General features: G+C 46.2%; 1 protein-coding gene across 2 annotated transcripts; it reads right to left on the reverse strand.

Annotated features, from left to right (window-relative positions):
- Positions 1–10: 10 nt before the first annotated feature.
- rasgrp4 (RAS guanyl releasing protein 4) lies at positions 11–13,240 on the reverse strand. 2 transcript variants are annotated; one of them, XM_062385574.1, is made up of 17 exons: positions 12,750–13,240; positions 7,038–7,210; positions 5,686–5,797; positions 5,414–5,476; positions 5,168–5,299; positions 4,897–5,038; positions 3,966–4,139; positions 3,760–3,876; positions 3,081–3,356; positions 2,908–2,988; positions 2,544–2,648; positions 2,333–2,442; positions 2,084–2,234; positions 1,961–1,997; positions 1,691–1,822; positions 1,398–1,600; positions 11–1,247 (listed from the first exon to the last, which is right to left on the reverse strand). In XM_062385574.1, exons 1-17 carry the CDS (start codon positions 12,764–12,766, stop codon positions 1,137–1,139), a joined length of 2,136 nt encoding a protein of 711 aa, XP_062241558.1. In that variant the 5' UTR covers positions 12,767–13,240; the 3' UTR covers positions 11–1,136. The 2 variants fall into 2 exon arrangements, with proteins under 2 accessions (XP_062241558.1, XP_062241559.1); XM_062385575.1 differs by lacking the exons at positions 5,686–5,797; positions 7,038–7,210; positions 12,750–13,240 and having other exon boundaries at positions 5,168–5,331.
- Positions 13,241–14,420: the final 1,180 nt, after the last annotated feature.

Here is a 14,420-nt window from a genome sequence, read left to right on the forward strand (position 1 = left end):
TGAATCAGGATTTATTATTATCGGTGTATTTCTTCTCATTCTCAACAAAATTTGAAATTGTGAACAACAGACAATAAAAACACATTGAGCCCCATGACCTCTTCAAGAGTTCTGTACTTCAAAATCTCTGGTCAGGGCAGGAAATACATTTTCTTTTGCTGCTTGCTAATGCGGCTGATGGATTTGGAGTTGGGTTCCGCTGAGAGAAGACACACTGAACCTGAAGGGCTTCCTGGTGTTTGTGTCTGAACCCGACCCAAGCCGGATGTTTCCCTGATTACAAGCACACGTGGTGTAAAAAAATCAAGTAGAAATCACAGCTAACGGGACCGAACCCGACCTGGACCTGAATGTCTCTTCAAAATGTTGTATCTGAACGCAGCCGGACTCCGGTCGGGGATCCTCACTCCACAGAGATCAGGCTCCACAGGCCTCTTTTTCAATATTTACCAGCCAAACTAGTGGTGGACGACATGAACAGACTTTTGTGTAATAGCAGATAAAAAAAAGAAACATTATCAGGAAATTTCATAGAAACCAGATGAACATGCCATGTTAGTTTTTTAAAACAAAACTGCAATCGAGAGTTACCGTAAAAAAATAAGTGCAGCGGTGGTTTGACTGATTGTCAAATAAAACCAGAGAGAAAGAAACAGCCCATCGTGATATCACCAAATATATGAACCCAGACAAAGTTCTCTGATACTGTAGCTGCCAGAGTTAACATTTATTTTAACCAATATGTTGAAGTTAGTGTTAAGTTCCTACCCTGAATATAAAATCATTTATTTGATCAGATAAGGGTTGCGTGTCTGTAGGTTGTGATTCTGTGAGTGACTTTCTGAGGTTGTGTAGAATCTTAGCACCAGAGAACCAAGGCACGAGTTTTGAGAACAAAGTGAGATGTTGATAAATTACAGTAGAATCGGATGTTTGAAGCCTGAACAACTTGACAAACCAACAACACTTGACAGAAACAACATTAAAAACACACGACAAACATGAAGGAGTCCATTTATAACTGCTGGCCAGTAAAATCTCATGAGTTCAACACCAGTCCGACGCAGCTCTGTCACAACGTGGAGGCGTCCGGGCGTTTGTGTCCGTGAGGGGAAACTTAAAGAAGACACGAGCGCTCAGTCCGGCTCTCTGCTCTTGTCTTTGTAGAGATGCAGCTCCTCCATCTTCTCCTGCAGGTAGGAAACGGGCATGGATCCACCTCGGCTCCTCGGAGGCAGCGTGTTGGCCTGGGACAAGGAAACGTTTTGGTTCTTAGCAGGATTATACAAAAACTACACAACAGATTTCGATTCAATTTTGTGGAGGGGAGGGACAGGACAGGGAAAAAAACACGTTTAATTAAATATACGATAGACTCCTGTCAGGTCCCCTCTTACCCGTCTGTCTGGAGATCCATTCACCATCTTTTTGTGGTTGTTTCCCCTCTTGTCCTTTTTCTGAGGCGTCCACACCCCGGGGTCCGTCTGAGTGGAGCGGTCTGACAGAGAAGAATCACTGCTGATGTGTTTCCAGTCCGAGGAGCCCTTGTCCTGGTCCGTCTCGATGCTTTGGGGGAAAACAAAGGTCTCCTCCTCTGAACCTGCCACAGAACATTGGACATTAAGTGTTTAAGGTCATTTCACAGGGAGTGAGTTGTGAGAAGTGTGCGTGTTGAGGAGAACGGACGCACTCCAGCTATTGCCTTTGGTTCTGGAGTCAGGGGCGGGGGTGCAGGGACAGGAGCCGGTTGTGTTTTTGTGTTTCTTCAAGCACTCCATCCCCACCAGGTTTCTGCAGTGGCGGTGGCAGTTTATCCCACAGTCTGCGGGACAGAGAGGGACAGAGGCATTAATGGTTCAGTCCATCCTCAGACATCCACAAGGCAGAAGAAGATGCGACTGGAGATTGGAAAGAAAAATCGTTTTTGTTATCGCCCTATTAGTTTTTGGTCTTATCCTACCTTTACAGTGGTAGCCCTGTTTGATGACTCCCCACAGCTACAAGGGAACACCAGAAGTCACATTAAAGTTTGTTTGGCCAAAGAAAAACCACAACACACAAAAACGTAAAGACAAATACTCACAAAGCCTCCACACGTGTCGCAGAACGTCGGCCGCTTGTACGTGGTTTCGTGGAAGTTGTGCACGTCTCGGAAGTTGTAGCCCAGCTTGGCACATATGGACATTCCCCTCATGAAGTAAGAGGTGATCTCCTCACGGCTGATTTGTCCCTCCCTGGACAGACAAGTGCAGAAGACAAGAGAGTGAGCGAGCTGAGGTTTTTAGAATCCACTCACCTGGTGTCTGCTCGGCGCCGGTTGCAGCTTCCTCACCTTTCGGTTTCGTGGGTGCAGAAGGAAAAAGGGAAGTTGGCGGCGATCTTCTCAAAGTCCTCCTGTGAGATGTAGCCATCTTGGTTCTGGTGGTAGTTTTTCATGATGGACTGCAGGGGGCAACAGAGCAGTCAGACATCCTGCAGCCTAGTTCTGCTTTAAGCCTGACGAGGAATAAGGAAGTGAAAGAGCGGCGGAGCCTCATACTCACATCCACCATCTGCTTGACGTGTTTCGATATGGTGTCGGGGTCGAGCCGGGGGTTGACTCCCGAGCCCCACTCCGCCACCACCGGAGGTTTCACCGGAGCTACCGGCTGCGGAGCGACAAGATGGAGATAAGAAACAAGAAAACAAGAAAACAAAGACAGAGCGCTCACACCCACCACATGACACGCTCCGTCCCAACGTACAGGCCCTTTGATGTGGCCGGCTTTGATGCAGATCAGCACCGAGCGTGTGCTTTTGTTTTGAACTTTAGTTTTACACCCACAGCGAGTTACATGCGTGTCCCTCCTCTCGTGAAAAGGTTAAAACAAGTGTCACTCCGATGACTCTGAAGAGAACAAGGCTGACCTGGATCTTGGGGTTCCTGGGTTCCTTGGTGTACGAGAGTTCATAGATCTCATCTTCGGTGTAGTATAAATCTAGAGAAAGCTGAAGCATTAAAAGAACATAATTTGAGATGTTCTTAAGGTCGTGGAATCTTTTTTTTTTAAATCTGAGAACTTGTTGCCTGGGCCTCGTACCGTGAGCAGGTGCAGGAGGTCCTTGTTGGCCTCGAAGGGCGGCGTGCAGCTGTGGACGGCCAGCAGCTCGTTGATGTTGCTGTACAGGTGCTGCAGCTTGCTCAGGTTGATCTTGTCCCCGTCGATGTAGTCGGGCAGGGCCTCGTTCAGGGAGATCAGGTCCTTCAGGTGGACGCCCAGGATGGGCACCTTGAAGCCGCTGCACTCGTTGTAGAGGCGCCGGTAGTTGCTGTAGTTGCTGCGTGAGGAGAGCAGCTCCGTCATCTCACTCAGGGCCTGGGAGAGCGTCAGGAAAACACCAGAGCTCCTGTCAGGTCTCTACAGCTCGTGATTTAGACGAGGACTTAGCATGTAGAATTCAAATATTAATTTTAGGGTGTGAATAGTGTGTTTTCGTAATGTAAACATCCAAACAGAAATAATCCTCAAGAGGGAGAAGTTGTTTCCCTGAAGAACTGAAAATGTCGCCTCTAACAAATGAATTCTCCCACGTACAAGTGTCAATAGACACAGAGAGATTCAGATGGTTCCTCACAGAGAAGGTAAGATGTAACAGATGAAAAAAACATGAAGCCAAAACATTTCCAAACTCCAGGAAGGAGATTGACTCAAGACCGAACATTTCCCTGTCCGGTGTCGTCAGCCCTCTGACTCACGGTTTGTGTAATCGGTGAAATACCTTGGTGACGTCAGGAGGCAGCAGGTTGGACGTGTCCTTGAGGCGGGAGATGGAGCTGTGACACAGGCCTCCGGTTACAGCCATTAGAGTGTTAAAGTTTTGCAGAGACCGGAGTTTCTACAGAGGAACAGATAAATAAAGTCATCTCGACTTTTTAACGAAAACCAAAAGTCCCCGTGAACCCAGGTTGTTAGAGGAGACGTTACCTGAGCCACGTGGATGAACTTGGTGAAGACCTGCGCCCTCTGCTGGGCCGTGTGTCTGCTGAGGATCATCAGCTGCACCCACTGGGAGACGCCGTTGCACATCATGACCGACCGCTCCAGAGCCGGGTTGTCCCTCACCGAGCCTCGCACCACGTAGCTGCGGTAGTCCATGAACTGGCCAATCAGAGAGCAGCGGTCAGGGCTTGGACTCAGGTGAGCAAGGGAAGCAGAAAACCGTCTCTGACACATCACTCAGCCGCTTTCAGCAGCTTCACCGACCGGCTCATTGTAATGAAACCCAAACTAGGTCATGAAGGAGAAAGTTCCTCTCCGACATCTTGGAAGGAGCGCTGCATTTGACCTCTGGATAAAACACAACATCCAGATCCTCCTTCTAATCAGACGCTACAGCAGGTTGGAGTCTGGAGATGCAGGGACTCATCAGTTAATGGATTTAATGGATTTGTTAGAGATGCTCAGATCTGTTGCTCTTATCTTTCTTTTAAAATGCCTTTGCTAAAACTCCAAGGTAAGTTTAGCTGCAGAAGACATTAAACACCAGATAAAGGAATTCTTTACAATCTTTACAATCTCCTGAAACCACAGATCAATAAAAGAGTAATTTTATTTTACTGTTTTGCATCTAAGTTCTAAGTTACTTTAAATTAAACTAATCTTTGAGAGTTTGATCAAACTAAAAAGTTTCTCAAATCACGATACAGCTGCTCCTGCAGTGTGACGTCTTTCTTCATCAGGGATCAACTGGGACATTTGGTATTTTAATTACCATGTGGTCAGTTAAGCGTGTTCTTTAATCTTCACGGTATGTGCTTTCACCTATTGTGTTCGTCTTTAAAGCGGCAGCTTTGCAGTCAGTTACGGTGACGTGATGAAGTCTCATGAAGGAAATTAAGTTTTCTGCTGAACTTACTGAAACGTTACAGAAGTTCTTGAACTCCAGGTAGCTGATGTGCTGGGCCATCTCCTCCGGCTCCATGTGGTCGAAGATCAGAGACACCTTCCTCTTCTTCACCGAGGGTGAGGGGGCCTGGGAGACATTCGCATGAGGGTCTCTGGGAAAAGGGAAAGCCGGGCAACACGACAAAAATAGAGGGATTACTCTATTTATAGAAAGACGTGTTTGAGACGTGGCCAAAGTACAAATCCCTCCGGACGGTGAATGAAATCAAAACAGGTCTCACAAGCAGGAGGAGTCGATGAGCTGCGACTGCGTCTCCTCTCCGTCTGACCGGACCAGGTCCCACAGGTCCCCCATGGTCTGCTCAAGCAGAGGGTCTGCCTCGAACACGGCCGGGAACTGGCTGATCCACTGCCTTGCCACCAAGCAGCACAGAAACCATGTTTACTACTCGAAATAGAGCAGGATAACCAGTTCTGTCACACATTGTGTCATACAACACGCTCATGTGTCCGGTGCCAGTACTCACCTGACGAGGTGGCAGATCTGGGCCCGTCTCTGGCCTCTCTTGTCCAGCGTACCGTCCTTATAAGTGAGCCGAGGAGTCAAGGATGTTAACACACATGCAGATACTGCGCAGCACCACACCAAACACCAGCAGGGATATACACTTCAAACTGCTCTGGCGTCCAGGAGTGCAAAACAAAGCCATGTCTGTTTTCTGATCTGATTAATGACATGTGATTGGGAGCAGTGCACCGGTTGGCCCGGCGCGCTGCACCGAGCCACAGCGGAGGATATAGGGCGAGAAGTTTCTGGGCGAAGGTCTGAGATGGAACGACCCAACTGTGCATCATCAGCGTCACATGGACCAGCTGTGAGCCTCTGGGGCTGGACAGCTTCCCCTCGGAATCTGAGGAGAGACGCGGCAGCACGTCACACCACGAGGATTAACCGGGTTCAAAACAACAACAGGAGGGAGAGCAGGGCACCGGGCCTCATCAGGCCGCCGGGTCAGCTCAGTTCACTTCAGGTTCAGATTTCAGAGAACCAGGTTTCCTCAGAATCGTTTTTTCTGTCTTCATTTGACGATGAGCAGCTCAGGTGTGACTGTGTGTGTCTGTGCACTATGACAACCTGCACTGTGGTTCCCTCCTGTTCACTTTACTGGACCAGTTACAAATAACTTTAACATTAATAAACATGAAGTAAATACATCTAAACATCCACAGCTCTGTCTCGTGAAAGGAACTTCTCTCTATATTTGATCCCTCTTTTTAACCCCATGTTTCCATTAGCATTAAACTAAAAAACACTATGATACAGCAAAGTGTGTTTAACCCCAACAAATAAAACATGCATCTTATTTTAAATCCTCTCATCATATATTATGTCATCGTCTCTAACAGTGTTAAATTTAAGTTGCTGCTAAAAGGGAACAAAGACCAAAAATAAGACGTGTGGGCGTCACTACTCACAGTGAGCCTTTATCCTCCATCCATATAGTTTTCATATTCACGTATGCATGTGTCTCTCTCTCTCTCTCTCTCTCTCTCTATTAAATGAAACGGGTGCATGCATGACATCTGCTATAAACATGTCATACTGTGTGTTGGGTTTTCATGTAAAAGCCTTATTGACATTGATTCAAGGATAAATTTAGAACGACCACTTCCTCCAAGTGTTATGTTGGCATTCAGTTATTTATATATTTGTGCATCTCTTTTGTTGATTATTATTTTTACCTTCGATGACAAACCAGGACATATTCAGACATTTTCAGTAAGTGACAACCGCCCTGGATGCCAGGGGACACCTTGGCATGTTTTTGTGATTTGGATGAAGTGACGAATGAAGAGGGTTGAGACTTCAGGAACAGAGGGAGAGAGGAGAGAGAGACTCAAATAGTTTAACAGTGCATGGGAATAGCTGGTTGGCCTCTGCAGCCCAACAGAACAAAGCTTGATTGTATGAGACTGGTCTTTGTTTCCCTCGCTCCCTCCCTCCCTCTCTCTCTCTCCTTGTCAGTCTCTCTCACCCTGTGTTACCCCCTCACTCTCCCTCCTCGTCCCTCATTTATGTAACCTGGTTGATAAAGAGTGAAGACACATGACACAAACTTTGGGAACACATGCAAACAGACAGAGACTGACCGAAGCAGTTCAGGCAGCGCTGTATGAGCTCATCCAGGCTGGCAGCACTGGAGCTGGAGGGGGAGCTGGGGCTCTGCAGGGCCCGGGTGATGTCCTGAGGACTGGGACATGTGTTCCTCCTCCGCTGGACCAGTTTCCTGCTCTTCAGCACAGCAGGGCTGTCACTGGATTTCCTGAGAGAGAGAGAGAGAGAGAGAGAGAGAGAGAGAGAGAGAGAGAGAGAGAGAGAGAGAGAGAGAGAGAGAGAGAGGGAGAGTGTGAGAGAGGCAGACAGACACAGAGTCTGGGTTTTAGAAGCATTGAAATAAGTAGAGCAGAGTGTGGTGAGCTAGGGCAGGTCAGCATCTGAGGAGATGCAGTTCTTCAGATCTGATAAGCTTGTGCTGCACAAGCTTCATGCACAAACACCGCAAACAGCTCCACAGCGTTCTGTGACGCCACAGATCAGAGTGGAACTCGGTAGATCACCTCGTAGCATCACATTCCATCAAGCCGATTCAAACTGCAGACATAGATGTAAATTACCTTAATATCCCTAAATCCTTTCCTCCAAATCCATGCATCATTCCCTGAGAAGATAACATTAATAGTGTGAAATGCCCTATTTAAGAATATTATTATCCTTGATCTGCACGTTTATCTGGATCCACACCAACATCTTCACAGATCTTCTTTCGCCCATATTTGGAAATCTGTTGTTTTTGTGTTACCTTGCTTATAAAACTACAAACATAAAAACAAATGAACAAACAAACAAATGAGAAGTATATAAAACTTGTTCTTGCCAAAATTAACAATGGTGGAACAGTTGATTAAAGGGCACAGGGTTAAATGTTGGATGGGCTTTACATCCTCTTTCAAGATACACAAAGAAGACTAATGAGGTCAATAAATAAATATAATGACAACTGTAACTCCTGCATTAACCTGGCAACACAGCTTAGTTTATATTGTGTGTTTTTAAATGCAGGTTTCCTCTTTGAGAGCTGAGAGCTAATGCTACAGGACACTCTGAAAAACTGACTGTCAGGCTGGAAAAGTACAATATTACATCACATTCTAATGAGGTCACACATCTACAGCAACACTAATGTGCAAGTCACTGTCATACTTCAGGTTCCTCAGGAAACCAGATGTGGTTTCACACAATGCATCACAGTTTGTGCCGCCCATGGTAACGGGGGGGGGGGGGTGTAATGGAGGAGACGGAAGACAACGGTCTGGATAAACTGCACAAGATATATTTTCAGAATAAAATCAAAATCAAATGGATTAATGCTGAAGCAGAGTGGCAGTGAGACCTTCAACCTGTTTGACCTTGTTTTAAGGGATCAGTGTTTAGTCCCGAAGGTTGAATGTTGGTTTTTCGGTGGGAACAGGAGGAGCACCTTGGGCTGCACCCTGACTGAAGCCGGACTGACGGTGTGGTCAGTGCCAAAGAGAAGCTCAATCACAGACAGCGATGAGCAACACACTGTTTCTGCCCAGTTGCCATGGACTCACTTTTTTTAAGGGGTTTTCAAAAGGAGTCGAAGGAGACTCCTGTGTTTCGTGATGCGATGAAAGCTTCCTCTTCAGATCCACAGCTCAGTTTAGCAACGTCTGACTGAATTACACAACATGTGTAACATCCAGTTACTCACACTGCTCAAACTTTTTACACTTGAACTGCATCCGTTTTGTGAGTCGAGGGCGCGGTCTGATCCCGGCTCCTCCAGACAGGACACCTCCTCCTTATCTGTGTCTCCTCAAAAAAGGAGCTAAACCTTTACATGTCCTCACTGCATGTTTTGAATTTACCCCAAAAAATTAAAATTTGCATCGCATGCAACATGGAAAGAGTGTGTTGGTGTGGGCTCTGCAGCGAATGTGATGACATTACCAGGAAACACTGTGAGTTCAGAGAACTGGCGACAAGTTCCCTGAATGACCAGACTTACATCCCCTTCTCTTAACCTCTGCTTGTTCGAGCACGCAACACACAATGCAAAGCTCAACGTACACACGCATCCACATTGCACACACACACACACACAAACATGCAAGGTTGGCTTTATGCACTACACATGAATGAACACTCATGGAGGGACAGGGGGACATTCACTGCTCTCCTGCCTGGACCTGATCACCACTCACACATTGCCCCCTCAGTCACGCCGGAACAGGGACGAGCCCAAACTCTCTGGGTCCTGGTCGTCCAGCCCCAAACGGCGGGTTTAGAAACCTGCAGGGCGACACCCCCCCCCCCCCCATCTCCACCTGCTCCTCGCCTCATTACACCAACTGGCCACTGAAATCAAAACACCAACACACAGCGGCACAGTGTGTACCGTAGCTGAGTCCCACAACACGAACACATGCAGACCTCAGCGGGAGACGCCAAACGAGAACAGAACAAAGGTGACTGGGTGCATTGTCTCCGTCCGCCATAGACCTGATCCACTTCTGCATAGGATTCCAGTGAAGAGCTCACACCTCTCACCACATTCTGTGACGTCTGTGCTGTGAGAGAAACTGAAAGGTTCAGTTCATCTCTTTATCCTCAGAGCCTCATCACAGTGGTTTGCTGTACAAGGTCATTTCAGATTTGAGAATATGGAAAACATAAGAAATAAAAAGTCTGTGTTCTACATATTAGTCTTTACGCTGAGAAGACCTTTAAATAAATCTCCCTCATTCAGTTTTGTGTTATTAAAAATGGGGATCAAGTATAAACCATACAAACATAACCCTGGTGGGACTTGAACCTATGCTCCACAGCTCTACAGGCGGACGCATTATTCACTTTGGCTTTGGGTTTCCCTCAACTGCTTCAAGTTTTCTTCTTTGAATGTGGCATAGTGGTACAGTGGCATAGTGGTACAGTGGCTGCCGAGTTCTTTCTATGTGAAAGAAAGAACTGTTGCATGTTCTCCCTGAGGGGGTTTTCTGCGACTGCCCCCCCCTGCTACCCTTATACATCAATCGACCTCAGATGGGACTTGAACCTTCAATCTGCGACTCTGGAGGCAAAAACTTTTATCCATTAATGATCTTAACTGTTTCAAATGCAAACTTTTAAATGAGTAATATCAATAAATTGTAATATAAGAAAAGCCACTATCCTATGTTTCTGCTTGATGACTCATTTATTTCATATTTCAAAGAGTGTAAACCAATGTGTTTAGTAAACTTAAAACAAAAGGTTCAATCCGTGACTCGTTATCTCCGTGCCCTTTGCAACCTGACGTCTCTCTCTGTGACTCAGAGTGAATCCAGATCTGTCCGTCAACACGAGGAGACACGAGCGCTGCTACAGCACAGACGAGCCGTTGGGGAAACGTTATTGATGTTGTGACGTCTGAGAGGGAGTTTCCCCCCAAAGCGCTGAGCAGGTAACGCTCCACACCACAAGCTCCTTTCTGTGGAAGCAGCCGGGGCCCCCACCGAAGAGACCAACTGTCTGCTGGTGGTGAGTAATCTGCCTGATGAGGTGGACCTCCATGCAAATCTGAGACGGAGGACAACTGGAGTTACTGTTTGGACATTTGCATCCAGCTTTTCCAAAGAGTCTGAAACCCAACGTGGGCAGATGGGAGAATTTCCCTTCTTTATTGAACGGGGTGCGTCCATGACACTGAGGGAAATTAGGTTTTATTAATCATTACTGAACTCGGGTGCAGGTCCATCATATTACAGATTGTGTATGAAGAAGACATCCCACTCCTCCTTCTCCCTCCTGACTCCTCCTTCTCCCCCTTTTGCCCTTCTTCCTTCATCCGTGCTCTATTCAAGCCATTCAGGAAACAGCTTCCCCTTTTTTTTTTCCTCTTTGGAAATACCCCTCTCACTCCCCTTCTCATCCGTGTCAGGACTCCTGGCCACAGATCCACTTCCCCCAGCCTCCTCCTCCTCCTCCTCCTCCTCCTCCTCCGCCTCCCCCCTTTCCCCCTCTCGCTCTCACACTGGCGGGGGGATATGCAAATTCCTCTCTTTCTTTCCTTAATTGATTAATTGAAGCCAGGGCCCTTTGAAGGCCTCGTTTGTGAGCTGCTCTTTTCCTCTTTTGCTCTCACAACCTGCGGACTTGTTCCCTTCTGCATCATCTGCTGCCACAAGTTATTCAATCAGTACATTACATAAATCAACTGTTGTTGAAAATCTACAGCAAATAAACAAGAGTCTGGTGTTTGAGAGTCTGACCTGATTTGTGGGAGTTAAAGCTTTATGATTGTTCTATGAATCTACCTGTGAACACACACACACACACACACACACACACACACACACACACACACACACACACACACACACACACGCACACACAGGTTTGTGCAGCTATCCTTATTAGGACTTTGCATTGACTTCCATTCATTGTAGACAGACTAACCAAAACCTTTTCCCTAACCTTAACCATGACCAGTTCATTCCTAACCTTAACCTACACCCACAATTCACATCTCACCACTAACCTTAACCAGGACCTCAGAAAGGAAGCGTTACCATTAGGACCAGAGTTTGTTCCCCAGCAGGTCTGCTGGTCCTCACTAGGTCAGTATTAATGCTGTTAATGGTTCCAAAGCAGAAACAAAAACTCAGAACTCTTATCCTTCACTTAAAATGTAATGAGGTATGTTATAACGACCACTTTTTTTTTATCTTAATTAAATCAGATTTCAGTCCCCACGAATGAGGTAATACCTCAACCACACACACACATTCATCACACACTCATTTCACGTTGGTGTAGTTTCTCGACTTCACGTTTCTCCCCTTTCTAGCTTTATGTTTTCATTTGTGGATTTTCAAGTCTCATTCATTTATTTCCTATTTAAATTATTTAATATATTAATATAATTTCTTGCATGTCTAAATCATTCGCACATTTTATCAGAGACCCATCTTGGGATCACGTGTAATCTTTTTCTACTGATTTAAGATCCTCTCTCCACTGTGGGGACTCCATCAGTCCACCTCACACACGTAGCTAATCACCGGGCAGCTCCTCCACCTTAACATCAAAACACATCAGTCCTCTCATTCCAGGTAATCTGATAAGGGCTGCGGTCACAACGACAGCAGTAGAGAGAGACCTGTGAAAACACAACTAACAAAAAACTGGCTGCTCTTCAGGAGCATCGAAGATCAAATGCAGATATATGATTAAATAAGAACACGTCTGAAGTGACATGTAAATGAGGAAGAAAAAGCAGAACACAGGTTCTATGGAAAGGTGAGCAGGCAGCGCTCAACAGGAACGCACAACTGTTGAATGTCACTCAGGGCTCGCTTGTGTGCAGTACACACAAATAATTTGAGAAGTTGATAGCCTCAATGATATGCAGGTCAAAGACTTCAGCTATGACTGTCTGTGTGTGTCTGTGTGTGTGTGTGTGTGTGTGTGTGAGTGATACGTGTCTGCAGCGTTTCTCTTCAACACAGAGTCTCTTTTCTGCAATTGCAAACTTTGCACATTCAATTAAATGGCATCAAAACACACATACACAAAGTTGCAGATAAAAAAAGTTAATGCCCCAGTTTCTCTTCCACTTGCTCGAGAGCCTTTGCAGAAACCACGGAGCCTCTCGGATAACGATAACCTCAGGGCTTCACACGTCTCCGCTGCACATGAAACACTTGCTGCTGACACATTCTCAAACCGAGCTGCGAGTGGTTGAGTGCACCAGACTCTCAGTTCTGATGCACCCTCTTCTATTTCTTTTTTTTAATTACCTCTTGGTCTTGTTCATTGCAGAGCTCTTCTCCTCAGCGGCGCTCCTCCTGCACTGGTGATCCGCACGGGCATCTGAGCGTGTCCCTACAGCTCCATGGTTGACCCTACTCCTCCTGCTCCTCCTCCTCCTCCTCGTCTGTGTCCTTTATGTGTTTATATGCCCAGGACAGCAGGAGCGGGCACAGGACAGAGAGCTGCTGGGGGTGAGGCCTGCCCACCGACCTGTCATCCACTGAACTAAACTCCCTGCCTCAGCCCTGCTTATCAAACCGCTCAGTGAGTCAGTCAGCCACACTCTCTGAGCAATCTGCAGATATCTGCCAACCACAAATCAGCAGCAGAGCAGACTCCACGCTCCCTCCGCCGGGCGACCGAGCCGACAACTTAACCCTGAGACACAAGCTTCAAAGAGCAAGAGCGAGCGAAAGTCCTCCACTTGTCCCTGCAACATAAACAAGTCAGCATCTTAAATGGAGGAACTGGCTCTGACAGATAGGGGAACTCACATTAGTTTCTGTGTGTGTGTGTGCGTGTGTTTGTGTGTGTATGTGTGTGAATGTGTGCACAAGAGGGAGGGGAGAGAGAGAGAGTCAGAGAGAGAGAGAGAGAGAGAGAAAGAGAGAGAGAACAGTGAAATGCAGTACCAGCAGAGGAAGGAGGAGGAGAGTTAAGAGAGAGAGATGGTGATGAGCAATCAACTGAGCACCATCAGTTCACTCCAGGAAGTGACAACTGCGGTTATTTGTAAGAGGCAAAAAAAAGAAAGAGCCACACCTCCATGTCACTGTTTGTTTTTCTGGAGCGTCGCATGAACTCGGCCAAAGAATCCTGAAAAGAAATAATTTTTCTATCTCCCTGCAAGACTTGTAGATCCAGGTTCTCCCACATCACGTATATCATCCAGATTTCTTCCTTTTTGTTCTTGCTCATCACCCCCTCTGTCATTTCTCGGGGTGGCAAGTGATTACACAGGGAGGTAGTGTTTGTGCTTGTGAATGTGCCTGTGCAGCTGGACAGGGAGACTCAAAGGCATCCTTGTTTTGACGCACCGAGAGGAAGAGGCGATCAAACAGGGGACATTAATGTCCCCGAGTCTGCAGAGGTGGCTCTTTGCAGCAGGAAGCTGACTGGCTGGCAGGGAGAGTGGGTGATATGGCTTTCAAAAGCAGGGGAGAGATGCACCGAGGCACAGGGCTCCTGCCGCCCCTGCATGCTAAGTCCTGAAAAAAAAGAAAATGCATCTGGATTTGCATTAGAAAGACGATCAGTGAGCAACTGAAACAAGTGAATGATGAATTAAGAAACGAGCGATGGGGAAATCGAACTGTAATCTTAAGCAACAGGAAAAGTTGCAATGAATGTTTCCAGCTGGTAAATCTAAAGAAAAACATAGAAAAGATAATGAAATAAAGAGAATTGATGATGGTTGTGAGTCTTAAACTCCACGATATGTTATTATTTACTTAATAAGATCATTAATTAAATAAGATCACAAACCAAATTCAACTCGTTAATGCTGTTAACAGATTGCATTTTGTTATGATGCTTTCATTTCATGTAAAACCGGAAGTTAATTTAATCTACGGTTTTGAATTACGTAGGAAAATTTAGCCTTTAAATATGAGAAAAACATACTTAATTTATCGTTAAGGATATGTTGTTTTATTATA

This window comes from Platichthys flesus, chromosome 4 (genome assembly GCF_949316205.1).
Source record: "Platichthys flesus chromosome 4, fPlaFle2.1, whole genome shotgun sequence".
Classification (NCBI taxonomy): domain Eukaryota; kingdom Metazoa; phylum Chordata; class Actinopteri; order Pleuronectiformes; family Pleuronectidae; genus Platichthys; species Platichthys flesus.

Excerpts from the sequence above, each read along its gene's own strand:
- rasgrp4 (XM_062385574.1), bottom strand. Across the intron at positions 4,140-4,896 it reads AGAACTTCTGTAACGTTTCA|TTCATGGACTACCGCAGCTA; the intron begins GTAAGTTCAGCA and ends CTGATTGGCCAG. Across the intron at positions 2,235-2,332 it reads TGCACCCACGAAACCGAAAG|GGAGGGACAAATCAGCCGTG; the intron begins GTGAGGAAGCTG and ends TTGTCTGTCCAG.